General features: G+C 48.3%; 8 protein-coding genes across 8 annotated transcripts; 4 read left to right on the forward strand and 4 right to left on the reverse strand.

Annotated features, from left to right (window-relative positions):
* Positions 1 to 578: 578 nt before the first annotated feature.
* TRUGW13939_01630 (uncharacterized protein) lies at positions 579 to 1,965 on the reverse strand (the record flags this gene model as incomplete). Its single annotated transcript, XM_035484829.1, has 2 exons — positions 579 to 903; positions 959 to 1,965. The coding sequence occupies 2 exons, from the start codon at positions 1,963 to 1,965 to the stop codon at positions 579 to 581; spliced, it is 1,332 nt and encodes a 443-aa protein (XP_035340722.1).
* A 1,171-nt stretch (positions 1,966 to 3,136) lies between these two features.
* Positions 3,137 to 3,591, forward strand: TRUGW13939_01631 (uncharacterized protein; the record flags this gene model as incomplete). The annotated part of the gene is made up of 2 exons (XM_035484830.1): positions 3,137 to 3,246; positions 3,309 to 3,591. 2 exons carry the CDS (start codon positions 3,137 to 3,139, stop codon positions 3,589 to 3,591), a joined length of 393 nt encoding a protein of 130 aa, XP_035340723.1.
* A 233-nt stretch (positions 3,592 to 3,824) lies between these two features.
* Positions 3,825 to 4,821, reverse strand: TRUGW13939_01632 (uncharacterized protein; the record flags this gene model as incomplete). Its single annotated transcript, XM_035484831.1, has 2 exons — positions 3,825 to 4,541; positions 4,615 to 4,821. 2 exons carry the CDS (start codon positions 4,819 to 4,821, stop codon positions 3,825 to 3,827), a joined length of 924 nt encoding a protein of 307 aa, XP_035340724.1.
* Positions 4,822 to 5,236: 415 nt separating this feature from the next.
* TRUGW13939_01633 (uncharacterized protein) lies at positions 5,237 to 6,415 on the reverse strand (the record flags this gene model as incomplete). The annotated part of the gene is made up of 2 exons (XM_035484832.1): positions 5,237 to 6,079; positions 6,134 to 6,415. The coding sequence occupies 2 exons, from the start codon at positions 6,413 to 6,415 to the stop codon at positions 5,237 to 5,239; spliced, it is 1,125 nt and encodes a 374-aa protein (XP_035340725.1).
* Positions 6,416 to 6,762: 347 nt separating this feature from the next.
* Positions 6,763 to 7,431, forward strand: TRUGW13939_01634 (uncharacterized protein; the record flags this gene model as incomplete). Its single annotated transcript, XM_035484833.1, has 1 exon — positions 6,763 to 7,431. The coding sequence occupies one exon, from the start codon at positions 6,763 to 6,765 to the stop codon at positions 7,429 to 7,431; it is 669 nt and encodes a 222-aa protein (XP_035340726.1).
* Positions 7,432 to 7,544: 113 nt separating this feature from the next.
* TRUGW13939_01635 (uncharacterized protein) lies at positions 7,545 to 9,243 on the reverse strand (the record flags this gene model as incomplete). The annotated part of the gene is made up of 5 exons (XM_035484834.1): positions 7,545 to 7,843; positions 7,900 to 8,167; positions 8,293 to 8,772; positions 8,830 to 9,090; positions 9,148 to 9,243. 5 exons carry the CDS (start codon positions 9,241 to 9,243, stop codon positions 7,545 to 7,547), a joined length of 1,404 nt encoding a protein of 467 aa, XP_035340727.1.
* A 1,110-nt stretch (positions 9,244 to 10,353) lies between these two features.
* Positions 10,354 to 11,874, forward strand: TRUGW13939_01636 (uncharacterized protein; the record flags this gene model as incomplete). The annotated part of the gene is made up of 5 exons (XM_035484835.1): positions 10,354 to 10,566; positions 10,618 to 10,794; positions 10,840 to 10,905; positions 10,964 to 11,053; positions 11,104 to 11,874. The coding sequence occupies 5 exons, from the start codon at positions 10,354 to 10,356 to the stop codon at positions 11,872 to 11,874; spliced, it is 1,317 nt and encodes a 438-aa protein (XP_035340728.1).
* Positions 11,875 to 12,248: 374 nt separating this feature from the next.
* On the forward strand, positions 12,249 to 14,063 carry TRUGW13939_01637 (uncharacterized protein; the record flags this gene model as incomplete). Its single annotated transcript, XM_035484836.1, has 5 exons — positions 12,249 to 12,290; positions 12,371 to 12,602; positions 12,662 to 13,225; positions 13,297 to 13,816; positions 13,904 to 14,063. 5 exons carry the CDS (start codon positions 12,249 to 12,251, stop codon positions 14,061 to 14,063), a joined length of 1,518 nt encoding a protein of 505 aa, XP_035340729.1.
* Positions 14,064 to 14,069: the final 6 nt, after the last annotated feature.

Genomic DNA, 14,069 nt, shown 5'->3' on the forward strand with positions numbered 1-14,069 from the left:
AAAAACATTTAAATACGAAGTATTATGACTAAAGAGCCATAACTAGGGAGAGTTATACAATAACCTTGCCAAAATTTGGTTTTTTTTTTTTTTTTTTTTTTTCAAAAATATTCAAAATTAATGCCGCAAAAGATTGTTTCTATGTACCAATTATATTCCAAATATTTGTTAATGATAGGATTAGTCTAAATTTAGCTTGTGTCGGATTATATTGTGTAAAAGTACATTGATGTATGGGGGTGGTCGCTTCAATGTTATATAGGGGAAATCGCCCCTAAGGAAAAGTCCTCAAAAACTAAACGGCTTCATAATAAGTTATTAACCTTTTCTCCTTTCGTTGTTTGTAGCGCATTCAGCTCTATTGACACGGCTCCGCTCTTCCAGTCCATCAATTAATAATATAATTCTGCTCCTTTAGCTAGGATATCCCGAGTATCACATCGTAACTACTCTAGTCTGTTGGTATGAGCTCTATTTTTATATTTATAGTATGGTTTTTTACTTATAATTATTTCGATTTATTATAGATATAGCAAATCCTGAGCACCGATAGAATAGTATCAGTCCTTCACAACAATCTAAATCAGTGGCTTCGGCTCCTTTGCCTTTAACCGTGGCAACATTCCCAAATCGCCCATCTCCGAGTAGATATCAAACAGTGACTCCATGGTATCCACAAACCCATTCCAGCCCAGCCTGCGAGCCTTGTTCATGTTCATAGTCGGCACTTTTCGGAACGCCTGGTCACCAAAGGAGAAATTGGCTTCGACGTCGTCAAACGGGTTGCTGGTCAGTTGCCCTCCGGACTGTCGCTGCAAATCGACCCAGGCTGCCTTGTTCTCGGGACGTGAAGCCCAGTCGACAAGTCTGAATGTCGTGCGATGGATGAGCGGAGGGCCGTATCTAGAACTATCAGCATGCAAATTATATACACGATAGAATATGAAGATTGACTTACCCCATCGGAGTGTCAACACCGGCCTTGCCCACTGATTCGTCAAACTTGGACAAATCTTCCTCTGGTGGAACGATCCCCTTTTCGACGCCGAACCAGCGGGCAAGCTCTTCATAAAGTCGATCCCAGGTCATCGGCCCTGTGTCCTGTGCGTTAAACGCCTGGTTTTTTGCTTTGTCCTCCAAGACAGCCCACTCAGATAGAAAACCTGTCAACAAAGCAGTGGAATGGTGTCCCTCATACTGCCATGTCTCCCAGTCACTCGGGAAAGCTATCGGTTCTCCCTTGTGAGCTTGCACGGCCGCGTAAATAGCAACGGGAAGAAGAGCGTTCATTTGAGCGTTGGACACCGCGCCCAGGACCCAGGCCGGCCTGATCACGTTCCACGACGTATTGTTTGCTTTGCAATATTCAAACAAGATCTTTTCCTGCGGATAGTAGAAATTCGGCTCCAGATGGTTCGGGACAGGATCCGACTCAATGGCAGGCGTGCGCAGGCGACCGATTTGCACGCCATAGTTTTTTGCGCCGGTTTGCAGGAGGAAGCGCTTCGGAGTGATTCTGGCGAGCGTGATTGCTTTTAAAAAGTTGTCGAGCAGCGCTACATTCACTTTGACGAGTTCTTCTGCATTGCTCCAAACCGCGGCACCGGGCGCCGGCGTCGGCTGCAGATACGAATAGAAAAAGATATAATCTGCGACTATACCGGCCGACTTCAGCGCCTGCGCAATGTTTGCAGGGTCATCGAGGAAATCAACAGCGACATGCTGCACACGAGATCTTTGAGACTCGGATAAAAGGCCCATCATCTCGGCAGGCGGGGGACGGCGCGACAGGGCATAGATCTTGGACCATCGCTCAGGGCTTGCGAGCAGTGCGCGGAGAAGGTGAAACCCCGAGATGCCATTTGCGCCGGTAATTATGGCTGTTAGGCCTGTGATGGATGGGTCAAAGGTTGGCAGGTTGCGGAAGATGCCTTTGTCGTGGACGGGGAAGCGTTCTGAGCCCATTTTCTTTTATATTCCAATTAATAAGTTCCTGTGAAACAGTGGAAGATGATTTATTGATTGATTGTTAATTCATAATCTGAAATAGAGGCCGGTTTATATACTGACATCATGATACATGAGGGGTTGACAATTGATGTTAGTCATCGTCGGCTCTACTGAGCTTCGGTACCGAAACATACGTCGATTATCGGCTATATGCAATGAATCGATTTCAAATAAACGGGATTTGCTTTAGATTCTCGCGAATACGGCAGCATTGAGCCTTTGAAAATATGACAAATCCACAGGTGTAGAATTGCAGACTTTCCCAATCCGGAGATTTCGCTGTTGTATGCATTCGGTCCCGAGGTAGTGGATCTTTACAATTGACATTTGGAACATTGGAAGCTTTGAAGGTTTGTGAAATTATTATAAATCAACAGAGTTTGAACATGCTTATAGATCAATTGATCCATTGACGTCAACTAGTGATTATTTCGCATCACCTCAACCCCGACTTCCTCAATTTAGACACCCTTCCATTCAGGTTATGAAACCACAGAGTGAAAATACAGCACGGATATTCTTCTCAGTGATGGAAATAACCTCGCCAGTGTAAACCAGTGGTTCTAATCAATTTAACTTTATAAAGACTCAGACAACTGGCTTGGGATTCTAGACCTGAATTAAACTATTCAAGACCAACGCCTATTTCTGATTGGGTAGCTTTAACCATAAAGATTGCAACCTGACAAGCACCTCGCGCTAGATGCGGTAAGATCCATGAAAAATTTCTCCTACAGAGCTATAATTATGCTAGTAGTAGGGTCCTCCTCGCCGTCTGGGCAATCCTGCGATCTGCAATGGGGCCAGCGACTTTTGAGTGGACCGGAATACGCCCAAGTGATCAAGCCACCAATAATAATATACAGAATAAATGTTGGGATTTTGCCGTTTATTATTGTGTCGTTCTTAAGAGTAGTATTGAATGCGCCCAGCTGGAAACATGTGCGGCTAAAACCTAGTCCTAATTAGAGTATTTACGCTGAAACTTGAGTATTTACAGCGATCAGTTGGGTGGATGTAACATGGAGATTAAACAACTTTGCAGATATAAAGGATGCTGCCACCACTTGGAATTTTACCCACAGCAAAACAACATTGAAATCGAATACATTGCTATATCGCCGAAATGAAGATTGCCATCGCCGCGTCTATCGCTCTTCTCGGAGCCTTGTCCCAAGGATACACCCTTACAGCTTGCGAAGGCGACAGGTGTCAGGATAACTGCAAGACCTTCACGTTCGTACCCTAAAATGGTCTGAGCCATTTTTTTCTTCCCCATATATTCTAACCCCGTGCAGCGGACCAGATGTGACCGGCCCACCAGGAACCGTCGGCGAATGCGTCGACGTTGGCTTCTTCGTACAGAGCTTCTTGTTCATCCAAGACAACGACGACTACACCTGGACAGAGGCAATCGGCGGATGGCCGAGCAACGAAACCTGTGTAGCCAGCGCAGATGGATTGCGCAATGCGCCCATTTCTGGTACTTCGGCGAACGAGAACTTTGTGACATGTTCCAACCTAGAAGTAAACACCGATCCGGACCAAGGGTTTACACAGTTTCTTGTCGGGCAGTATTGATGGTGATTGATTAATCAATCGGGCTTGGATTACGAATATTAGGTGTATATACAGACTATAATTGACACGTGAACGGGCGTTTACAACCAAAAATGGATACTACATAGCTATTAATCAAAAATCGGGCAATCCTAGTACAGGAATTAGACAGCCCCAGCTCCTATGGATCATACCAAAAAAAAAAAAAAAAAATGATGCATGTACAGTCCAGACCAGCATAGCTACTCATCCGTCTAGTCAATAATCCTCTCTACACGATCGACCCATTCTTGAAATATCGCCTTGTTTCCCTCGCTCTCGGACAGAAACCTGTCTATCTTTCTCAGCCCTTCCAAGGTCTCCGACATCCTTTCTTCTTTAGAAGTCCCACACAAGATTTTCGTCTTGCACTTGCTCAGGCGCAAAAAGCAGGCAAAGCAGGCCACCTGTTTCGAGACTCCAAGCTGCTGACCCATCTTCTCAAATATTTCCGGGTCATCAAGAAGACTTGGATTCCCCCATAGCAAACCCCACGGTGTATACGCAATGTCATGCACTCTGCAGTAGTCGCGGACATCTCGATCAAACGGCACCTTTGGGTATGGCAACTCCTTTGGGAAATTGGGCGTTGGCTTGTCGATTGTATCCTGCGTGAAGCGATTCTGCACAAGGATAGGTTTGACCGTAGCAAACTCATAAATAGTCTGCAGTGTGTCGGCGTTGATGTTGGAAAGTCCCAAGGAGCGAACGCTTGAAGGCACCAGTTTTTCCATCGCGCGCCATGCCGTAAGGGTATCTTCCATGCTCGGATACACAGAATGCAGGACAAAACAGTCGATGTAGTTTGTTTGCAGATTACGCAGCGATGCCGCCACGGACTGCTCTATTTGCTCCGGTATACTTGCCGTCACATTGTATGGATAGATGGATGGATCTCTTCCTTCTTTGAAAGGTGAGAATTTAGTTTGAATCTACATATTTTTTTTTGGAAATTTGAACCTTTTTTTAGTTATTGTCCGAGAGATGAAAGCGGAAAGCCCATACATATAGCTCATCCCGCGAAACGTCGCCCGAGGCTATGGCAGCTGCGACTCCTTCGCCAACAAGGGTTTCGCTGTAGGCATTTTTGTTGCTAGCGGTGTCAATGCCTCGGAATCCAGCTTTTAGTGCTTGCTCGACTAAACGTGCTGTGTTGTCGAATTTGAAGGCTGTTCCGTAGATGACTTTGGGGATAACTAGAGGGGCGGCCATTGCAACGAGAATCTGTATGTGTCTATATACTGAAGCCGATATAATACACAGGAACAGGGACAGAATCTGTCCAAGTGCTGATTTGTCAATTTATGGAAAACTTGGAGGGGTTTATGGTTGCCTAGGCAGGAATTGATTGATTTGTAACCCTAACACTAGTCTAGTCCTAAATGGATAAAGCGTTACAGTGCTGCTATTAGCCTATTATTAGTATTGATAAGAATGAGGGTTTCAAGGGTGGTCTTATCTTGACATGAATAAGTTTTCGAGTCTACGATGTTTTTTTTTGAATTTATGGATGTTGACATTGAATGCTTGATCCATATAAAACCAACTCTCATTCCAATGTTGTTAGACAGATCAACACCTTTAGCGGAAATAAAGTATACATGTATATTCCAGACAGCACTGATGGCTACACTCGAGCAACCACAATAACCCCCCTAACAACACCACTCCTCGCCCACCACCCAAACACCTTCCCTGCCCCCTTCAACTTACCCAAACCCATTCCCAATGGCCTCAACTGCTCCTCGCGCTGCTGCATATACGCCGCAATCCCCGAAAACACATGCTCCGACACATCCTTCACCTCGATCCGATCCCGCGCATACCCAGCTTGAACCAGCGTGTCTATATACTCGGCGCGCGAGACGAAGTTTGTATACGGGGTCGATGCAACAAGGCATATTGCTCGGAGGATGAGTCGCTGCCACCAGGACGCCGAGTCGGAGAGCAGCAGATCAAATGCCATCAGCGACGCGTGCAGCTCGTTGCGTGCGTGGGACAGAATGCGTTGGCGCGAGGGTTGGAAGTGATATAGTGTGTCGAGAGCGAGAAACCATGTCGAGGCACGGTCATTACCTACAGAGCATACACGTGAAAGATTTTTCTTGAGAGAACTTGGCCATTCGGCGGGATTTGCTGCGTCTGCGCAAAAGATGTGTGTCGTGCTGGGCACATCTGTCGCTTCATCGCTTTTCTCTAAGCGATCCAGAGCAAACGCAGCCTGGGCTTTGTTGATTGTGATTCCAATGTAGTTTTCCACTATCGGACGGCGCTCTTCGGAATTCTCCCCTGAAAACAGCTCGCGCGTGAGATACAGCGTCTGGTCGCCACAGCCAAACCCGACGTCGACGAGATTAACCGTCGTAGCTGAGCGTCTGACAGCACCACTTTGATCTCGAACGAGGATGCCAGCGTGTTGAAGAGTCTGCGCCAGCAACGCACGGCATGCCGATGAAAAGGTTGATTCGTTCTGTCGACATCAATATTTGATACACATATATACGCAGCAGTAATGGAAGAATACCTCCCAATAGCCCATGTTCATCCACATTTCTTTCGGCGGCACATCAGCTATATTGAGAACTGCATGTTCTAGACCATACAGTCTTTTGTCATCCGCATCATCGCGAGAAAGATAGTTTGATAACATCCGGGCGGAGAGTACGGCAAGGAATGCCGGGGCAAAGTCTAGCAGATAGTATTTCTGGAGTCTCTCGTCATTGAGTGTGTTTGATGCGAGTTTTCTCCAGAGTAAACCAGCTACAAAGACAGCTGATAGTGCGAGGATGGACTGGGAGCGAAACATTTCACTTTCAACAGCAGGTTGACGTTCACGTTTCGGGCTCTTGGGGCGGGGTTTATTAACATCACATAAATTCAATGCATTGTTAGAGAACCACGAAATTCAAAAAAGTAACCCTGTATACAATTCGAATAGTAAATATCGCGGTGACTTCTGAAATAAATGTTGGTTAATAGAACGTCGAGATGTGATTGTGTTAAAGATGGGATTGTTGGCCCGAGCGTCACGTCAGCTTTCCCCAAGTTCTTTCCTTTCCTGCTCCGTACAACTCAATTGATCGCAACTTGACAATGGCTTCGTGACACTACCACCATCCAGCGCAAAACCACACGCACGCACAAATCATCACAATGTCCACCGACATGAAATCCATCTCGCCGCGTCTACTCTCGCAACTCTTTGCATCGCTGTCCCCGCGTCCATGGCATCTGCGCCGCACGCTGCGCAGCGACAACCCCGCCGACATCAACGCCGAACTGACCGGCGTCGCGACGTTTCATCCTTTACCTAGCAGCAGCAGCAACAACAGCAACAAAAAAGAAAGCGAAATGTTGTATAAAGAGGAAGGCGAAATGCCGAGCAGCGTGCGCGGAATGGCGGGGTTGCGCTGGAGCAAGAAATACATCTGGCGCCTGCACGAAAGCAACGAATCAACAGAACAAGACGACGGGCAAGAAGAAGCAGGGGGGATTAGTGTGTGGTTCGTCAAGATCCAACCTGGCGAAGACCAGGCAGATTATTTATTCCATGAGTTTGACTTTGGAAGTAAAAACCCTGCTGCTGCGTCGTGCAGCAACGAGGAAACACTGATCGAGCCCCCCGTGCCTCCCGCGGCAGAGCATGCAGATGAAACACAAGTTATAAAAGCTCGCGGGAACCATCTGTGCATCAAGGACATGTATCGCACTGCATACGCGTTCCGCATTGTGGCGGAGACCGGCCAAGTGCTCAGCTGGGCGAGCAGACATGTGGTCAAGGGACCCAAGAAGAACCAGGACATAACCAACTTGTACTCTTGATTGACTGGAAGATATATGTATATACACGAATGATGATAATGATGACGATATACCCCGAATAGACTGTTATTTGCAATTGATACCAATGCATGTCTACTCTTGGTATAAATATCCTACGTCGTGTACGTAAAATCCGGCCGCTGGTCTCCCAGTTCAGTAATCTCCTGCGCACTCAGTCCCTCCACACGGTCATCGCGCTCTCCATTCCGGCGCTTCTTATTCTCGATCCGGAGCAGCACCGTCTGCAGGACCGAGCCACCTAAAAGGAAAACCGCCAGATACGCTAGCACAGTGCCGTGGCCCGGAAAGAAGCTGGGCCCGTCCTTGGTGCGGTAGATGTTGGACGAAACGATGCCATTGAGGTTACCCCATCCAATCACGATGCCCAGCGTGACACCGCGTTTGTAGACACCTGTATCAAGTATCAAAAGTCAGCAGGTATCTTTAACCAGTTGTAGATTCTTGTACCTTCGACATTGTTGCTCGTCCACGAAATCGTATTGGCAATGCACGGGTATATACCCATGGCACCCAGGAACGTGCCGGCATAGCGCACGCCTGGAGTTTTGGCACCAATCAGCATGGCAAACCCAACGACGCCGATTATGGACATTATGATATTGCAGAGACCCCTCGCGCGCGTACGATCGGCAATGTAGCCGATGGCGACGGTCAGCACTGCGGCCACGGCGTAGGGCGGGACTGTAAGTAACTGTGCGTGGGTTGATGAGTAGCCCTGTGACAGTTAGCCCTTGACCTTTGGTCGAAAAAGCAGGGGAGGGGGGGACTTGCTAGTTCGCTGATAATAGTAGGAATGAACAAGGAAAACGCGTATAGCGGCCCGTCACAGCCCATGTACACAATCGCGCCGAGATAGGTCTTCCAGTCCCTCAAGCTCGCCCAGAGATACGACGTCTTATACTCCTCGTGTTGGGCGCTGGCTTGCTGGTCCAGAGCCAGCCGGCGATGCAAACGCTTGCGGTCTATCTCGGACAAAAAAGTTGCCTTGTCGGGGAAGTCGACAACAAGCCAGAAAGACAAGACACCCAGGACAATAGTCGCCAGCCCCTCGAGAATGAAAATCCACGACCAGCCAGCTTTACCCCCTACCTGGTCCATTTTGGAGATGGCGGCGGCGAGCAGTCCACCAAAGGATCCGGCGAGCGCGGCAGCCGAGAAGAAAATGGCCATGCGCACGCCAAACTCGGAGCGCTTGTACCAACAGGATAGATAATAGCTAATGCCGGGGAAAAGACCGGCCTCGGCGAGACCAAGGAACCAACGCGCGGCCATGAGTCCGGAAAAGTTATGGACGAGGCCCATTGTTGTCATGCAAATTCCCTGCCATAACATCAGTTTGTCTGGACGTGTAAAGATTGGATGAAAACCGCAACTTACCCATACGATGATAATAGCCGAAATAAAAAACTTGGGCGTGGTGCGCTTGAGCAGCACGTTCGTCAGCGGCTCAAAGATAGAGTACGAGACAAAGAAGATGGTGAGCGACGAGTTGTACTGGTTGTTGCTCATGTTCAGGGCCTCCTGCAGGCCTTCGATTTTAGCGTTTCCAACATTGGTCCGGTCCAAAAAGGCCGCCAGATAGAGCAGCGACAGCCATGGGATCAGGCGGAGGTCCAGCTTCCAGAGCAGTTTGCGGTCCTGCAATGCCTTAATTAGTAATGCGACAAATCTGCAGATTAGAGGAAAAGATCTCACAATAGCTGCCTTCTCTTCATCGCTCAGTCCATGGTCCGGATCTTCAATGACCGAGACGGCGACTGAATATGGCTTTTCCAAGGTGTCGTCCTCCATTATAACAAGCTGCTTAATCTTCAGGTTCCTTGCAATAAGCCCGCGGGACAGGGGTCTGCAGCCTCTTTATGCGGCCAGTTTATGCAGCCCGAACAGGCCCGAGCCCAGGAATCCAATAATCAATCCATCGACTGAAGAGCCAAGACTAAGCTCGAGCCTGCGGGGGGGGAGGGGAGTTAGTCGGCCAATTACAGGGCGCCTAAAACAGCAATTTTGAAGTCGTAACCGCGTCTGGTTAGTTCGTGACTTTCGTCTCTCCTTCGAGCTTAATCCCCGCACGCCCGGATCGGATCCGATGCGGGGAATTAATAAGCCAGCCGCATGTTGAATATATTATTCTGGATTATTAATTGTTGATTGTCGGTGGATTGAAACAGTGCCAAGCAAAGCGTCAAGCGGCCTGAGGGTGGAGGAAGAAAAGGAAGAAAAGGAAGAAGAGAAGGAGGAAGAAGAGCGCGGGGAAAAGAGGCAAGCACGAGCCACTCTGAGCCCTAGGGTTCAGCCCTCAGGAGTATGTCATGTCAGACCAAAGAGCATTTTGATCTATGGCTTACTGGAGCTTGGTGGTTGATAATTGATAATTGAGCTAAAACTTGTATATTCTTCTGCTTCTTTTGTTTCATACTCCAAATGTTATGCCGGGGTGAATATCATCGTCAGATATAGACCTGGGTGAACTGGCCACTTTCGAAGCTTCTGTCAGATGAATTTGAAATATTGTGATTCAAACCAATCTAATAATAGAGAAAAAGTAAATATCAACACCTGGGAAAATATCAAAACATGGCGTTTGCATCCCCCTTTCTGAGCTTTTTCTCACTATTATTACTACCTACCTTACCTCGCCTTCTCTTCTCTTCTCGTCAAATACCAAATCACCAAAATATATAAAAGTACTCGAAACCCATCTCTAAATCGAGAGGAGTGGTGAAAACAGTATACAACAAACACAACGTGTGCACTCAGTCAGTACTGGTGGCGCGGACTCGTCAACGGTCGTCCACCTTCCCAGCCTCAGTCTTTTCTCCTGCCCGCTCTTCACTCACTCCCTCCGTCCGCCTCCTCTCCAGACTCGCCTTCGACATCTCCTCGCTTCAACCCTCCTCTGCCATGGCTGTCTCCAGAGAACTAGCCCTGCAGACTATGGAGGACCCCATCACCAAACATCGCCTGGAGCTGCTCGAGCGCACTGTTTATGCCCTGCAGGCCCAACACCGTCTCCTAGACTACCGCATCCAGTACATGGAGGGCGAAAACAAGGCTCTGCGACTCAAGGCGTCACAGAACAATGCCCCTTCCGCAGAAAACCAACCGCCTCAGAAGGTGAGTGAAATATAACTGAAATCTTTTGGATACTTGCTGACTTACTTACAGGCCCATGTTCATCACCCACGCGACTTGTCTGATCTAGACAACTTTTCAGTCAGCGAGGAGCCACAGGAGCAACCTTCTAACAGCCAAGTCATCGATATCCCAAAGACAAGTGTGTCCCAGAGCATCCTCGACGAGCCAAGCCCGATAAATACGCCAGTGTTGACCCCTGCTCGCATGGTCAGTGTTCTCTCTGCTTGCTTGGAAGATGCTAATGGTGTCTAGAAACGGAGCGTGTCGAGCCTTCGAAACGTTGTTGCAAATGCCATCCCTTTTATCCCAGCCTATGTGGTTAGTTTCTTTCTTTTTTTTTCCCTGCATTTTGTTGACCGCGCTCACTCAATTTTAGGAAGTGTCGATCAAGAGTCCAAATGGGACCAAGGAGGTGAAGGAGGTGAAGGAGGAAAAGGAGGAAACTGTAGAAAGTTCAGCAACAGAGGTATGTTCTACCTCGGAGCAAATAGTGGTTGATTCTACTCACACAGTCAGGAATTCGAACCTCCTACACAGCCCCCCAAACAAGACCGAAAGACCCCTGTGCCATGGGATGGAACAATTTCATGGAAAATCTTCAACATCTTCAAAGACCGCGGCGAGGAGAGACAGGCCATGCACAATGCTGCACTCATGATTGGAGATGGCAAGCTGGAGGAGCAGTGGCTCTTTCAGTATGGCCTTCGCTACCTGCCCCAGCCCGACGACAGTGACGCATATCGCACTGTTCGTGTTGAAGGTCTTCCTCGAGACATCACTATGGACAAGGTACTTGCCGAAGTGTACTACGGAGAGGTGTATTCAATCGACTTGCTCAACACATTCGGAATCACCGGTTACCACACAGCTAGGGTCGTCTTCCTTCATCAAAAGTCGGCCCTAGCCTTTTGCAAATATTCTCGAAAGAAGGGAGTGTACATCGAAGGAGTTCGCGTCCGCGCCACTCTCGAGAAGACTGCGACGTACCCTGTTGGTCGTCACATGAGAGATGCAATTGACAACGACTGTTGCACTCGTTGCCTAACCGCTCTCAACGTCGACAGTTCTCTACTTCTTTACACGAGGTCCCTAATCGAGAGGTCGTACCTAAAATACTCGATCGAGACGCTCGATCTAGAGGGCGATACCATCCACATACGCTTCCACTCTATGAGAGCGGCGGCGTTTGCGTACCAAAAGATCACTAACGACAGCGCTTTCGAACATTGCATCCTCAAGTACGGCCAAGATCCATGCAGCCGCGTTCCGAGCAGCAAAACCGAGTAATCGGCTTGAATATTTAGCATTTCAGTGCACAATGTATCCAGACGGCGTTGAGTCGTGCCGAGATTCACCATCAACGGATTTTACAGTTACTAGTTTAAAAAAAATAAAAAAAACTTGAACTGGCAATATTATTTCAGTTTTTTCCTGTATCGGTCATATATTTTGTCGACAGAATTGTCGTCGTATTCGTCGTATTCATTCGCAACACTAGCATGTGCTTGCAGGGATGAAACAAGCCATACAAGCAAGCTGCATATCATCGCCTAAACGAGTGTTGAAGAAAATGAAGGTGGTACCCCTCATTTGCAATGAGTTAAAATGCATGTATTCCTGCTTTAACTGTTTGGAATGCCCATGGTAGATCAATCTCAGCAATGGCGCTCTCGACGACCCTGCTCTACTATTTCCCGGCGGCTGTAAGCAAGCCTCTACCAGTTGACAATATATAGTTTACATATGTACATGCATGTGTAGTTGATAGTACTAATAATTCCAGACAATCTGCTTCGCCCTGGCCAAATGCATCTACAACGTCTTCTTCCACCCTCTACGCCACTACCCTGGCCCTCTGCTCGCGCGCGCCACGCGCCTGTACCACATCTGGTACGACCTGTCTGGCATCCAGCATCTCAAGCAGAAAGAATGGCACGACACATACGGCCCAGTCGTGCGCGTCGCACCAGATGAGCTGTCCTACAATACCGCGCAGGCGTGGATTGACATTTGCGGTATCCCCATTTTGTTCCTAGTGATTATATTTACGTCTGAATACTGAATAGGTGTCAAGGCCACCGCACGCAAGATCGCCCCGCCAGCTTCGAAAAAGACAACGGTTTTTTCGCAACCGAGTCCGACAAAGCTACACACATTGTCATCGCGAATGACGCGGACCATCGCCGTTTTCGCAGACTGCAGGCGCATGCGTTTTCGCAAAAGGCGCTGTTGGCGCAGCAGGATGTGTTGGGGTTGCATTTGGATGAGTTTATTCGGCAATTACGAGATAGGGCAGCCCCTTCTTCCAGTGACTCGAAAGGAGAAGAAGAAGGGGTTATAGATCTTGTCCAGTGGCTCAATTTTCTCACCTTTGATACTATTGGCGACCTCGCCTTTGGCACCCCAGTGGGCTGTCTGCGCCAGGGTCAGCGCAGTCGGTATATCGATGTCATCTTCAGCCTGGTCAAGATCTCAAACTACTTCCGCGCAGCGCGCAGATTCCCATCGCCACTGAGGCAAATGATCATGGCGGCCGTGGTGCCGTGGGGGTTGATAGACGATTATCACTTTCAGATCAAGTTCAGCGAGGAGAAAGTCGAAGAGAGGATGAAGCGCGAGACGGATAGGGCTGATTTATGTTAGTATTTAGTTTTCTCCCCTGTTTTTTTCTCCCCTGGTGAAGAGAAGATTCTAATAGTTACCATGTAGTATCGTATATCCTCAAAGAAAACACCGAGAATGGCATGACTGAGGGCGAAATCAAAGCCGCGGCGCGCATCTTCATCATCGCCGGTAGTGAAACCACCGCGACGCTGCTCTCTGGCGCTTTTTTCCACCTGCTTACATTCCCTGAATACCTCGAAAGACTAACACGCGAAATACGCAGCGCTTTCCGCGCAGAATCAGACATTGACATCCAATCTACCGGATCCCTGCCTTTCCTGCAAGCTGTCGTCCAAGAATCGCTACGTCTGTATCCTCCCACGCCCAACACATTCCCTCGCACAACGCCAGAGCCCGGGCAGGTTATTTGTGGCCGATTCGTGTCCGCAGGCACGGCTGTAGGTGTTCATCAATGGTCTGCGCACCGCTGCAAGAGCAATTTCTTCATGCCTGATGCATTTGTGCCAGAGCGATGGATGAACACAGATGATGAGCGGTTTCGCGAGGATGAGCGTGATGCGTGCCAGCCCTTTTCGTATGGACCGCGGAATTGCATTGGCCAGAAGTAAATTTTTTTTTTTTCCCCTTTCCCCTTCTTTTTTCTCTATGAGATTTTTTTGTTGTTGTTCAAGCTAACTCGTTTTCCTCTTAGTCTGGCGAATGCAGAGATTCGGTTGACCATGTGCCGGCTTCTGTGGAATTTTGATATGGAAATTCAGGATAGCTGTCGCAGCTGGCTTCAGAGGCAAAAGACGTTTACACTGTGGGAAAAGGAGCCTTTGTATCTTCGACTGGTCAAAGTGGACCGATAGACATTG

Source organism: Talaromyces rugulosus, chromosome I (genome assembly GCF_013368755.1).
Source record: "Talaromyces rugulosus chromosome I, complete sequence".
NCBI lineage: Eukaryota > Fungi > Ascomycota > Eurotiomycetes > Eurotiales > Trichocomaceae > Talaromyces > Talaromyces rugulosus.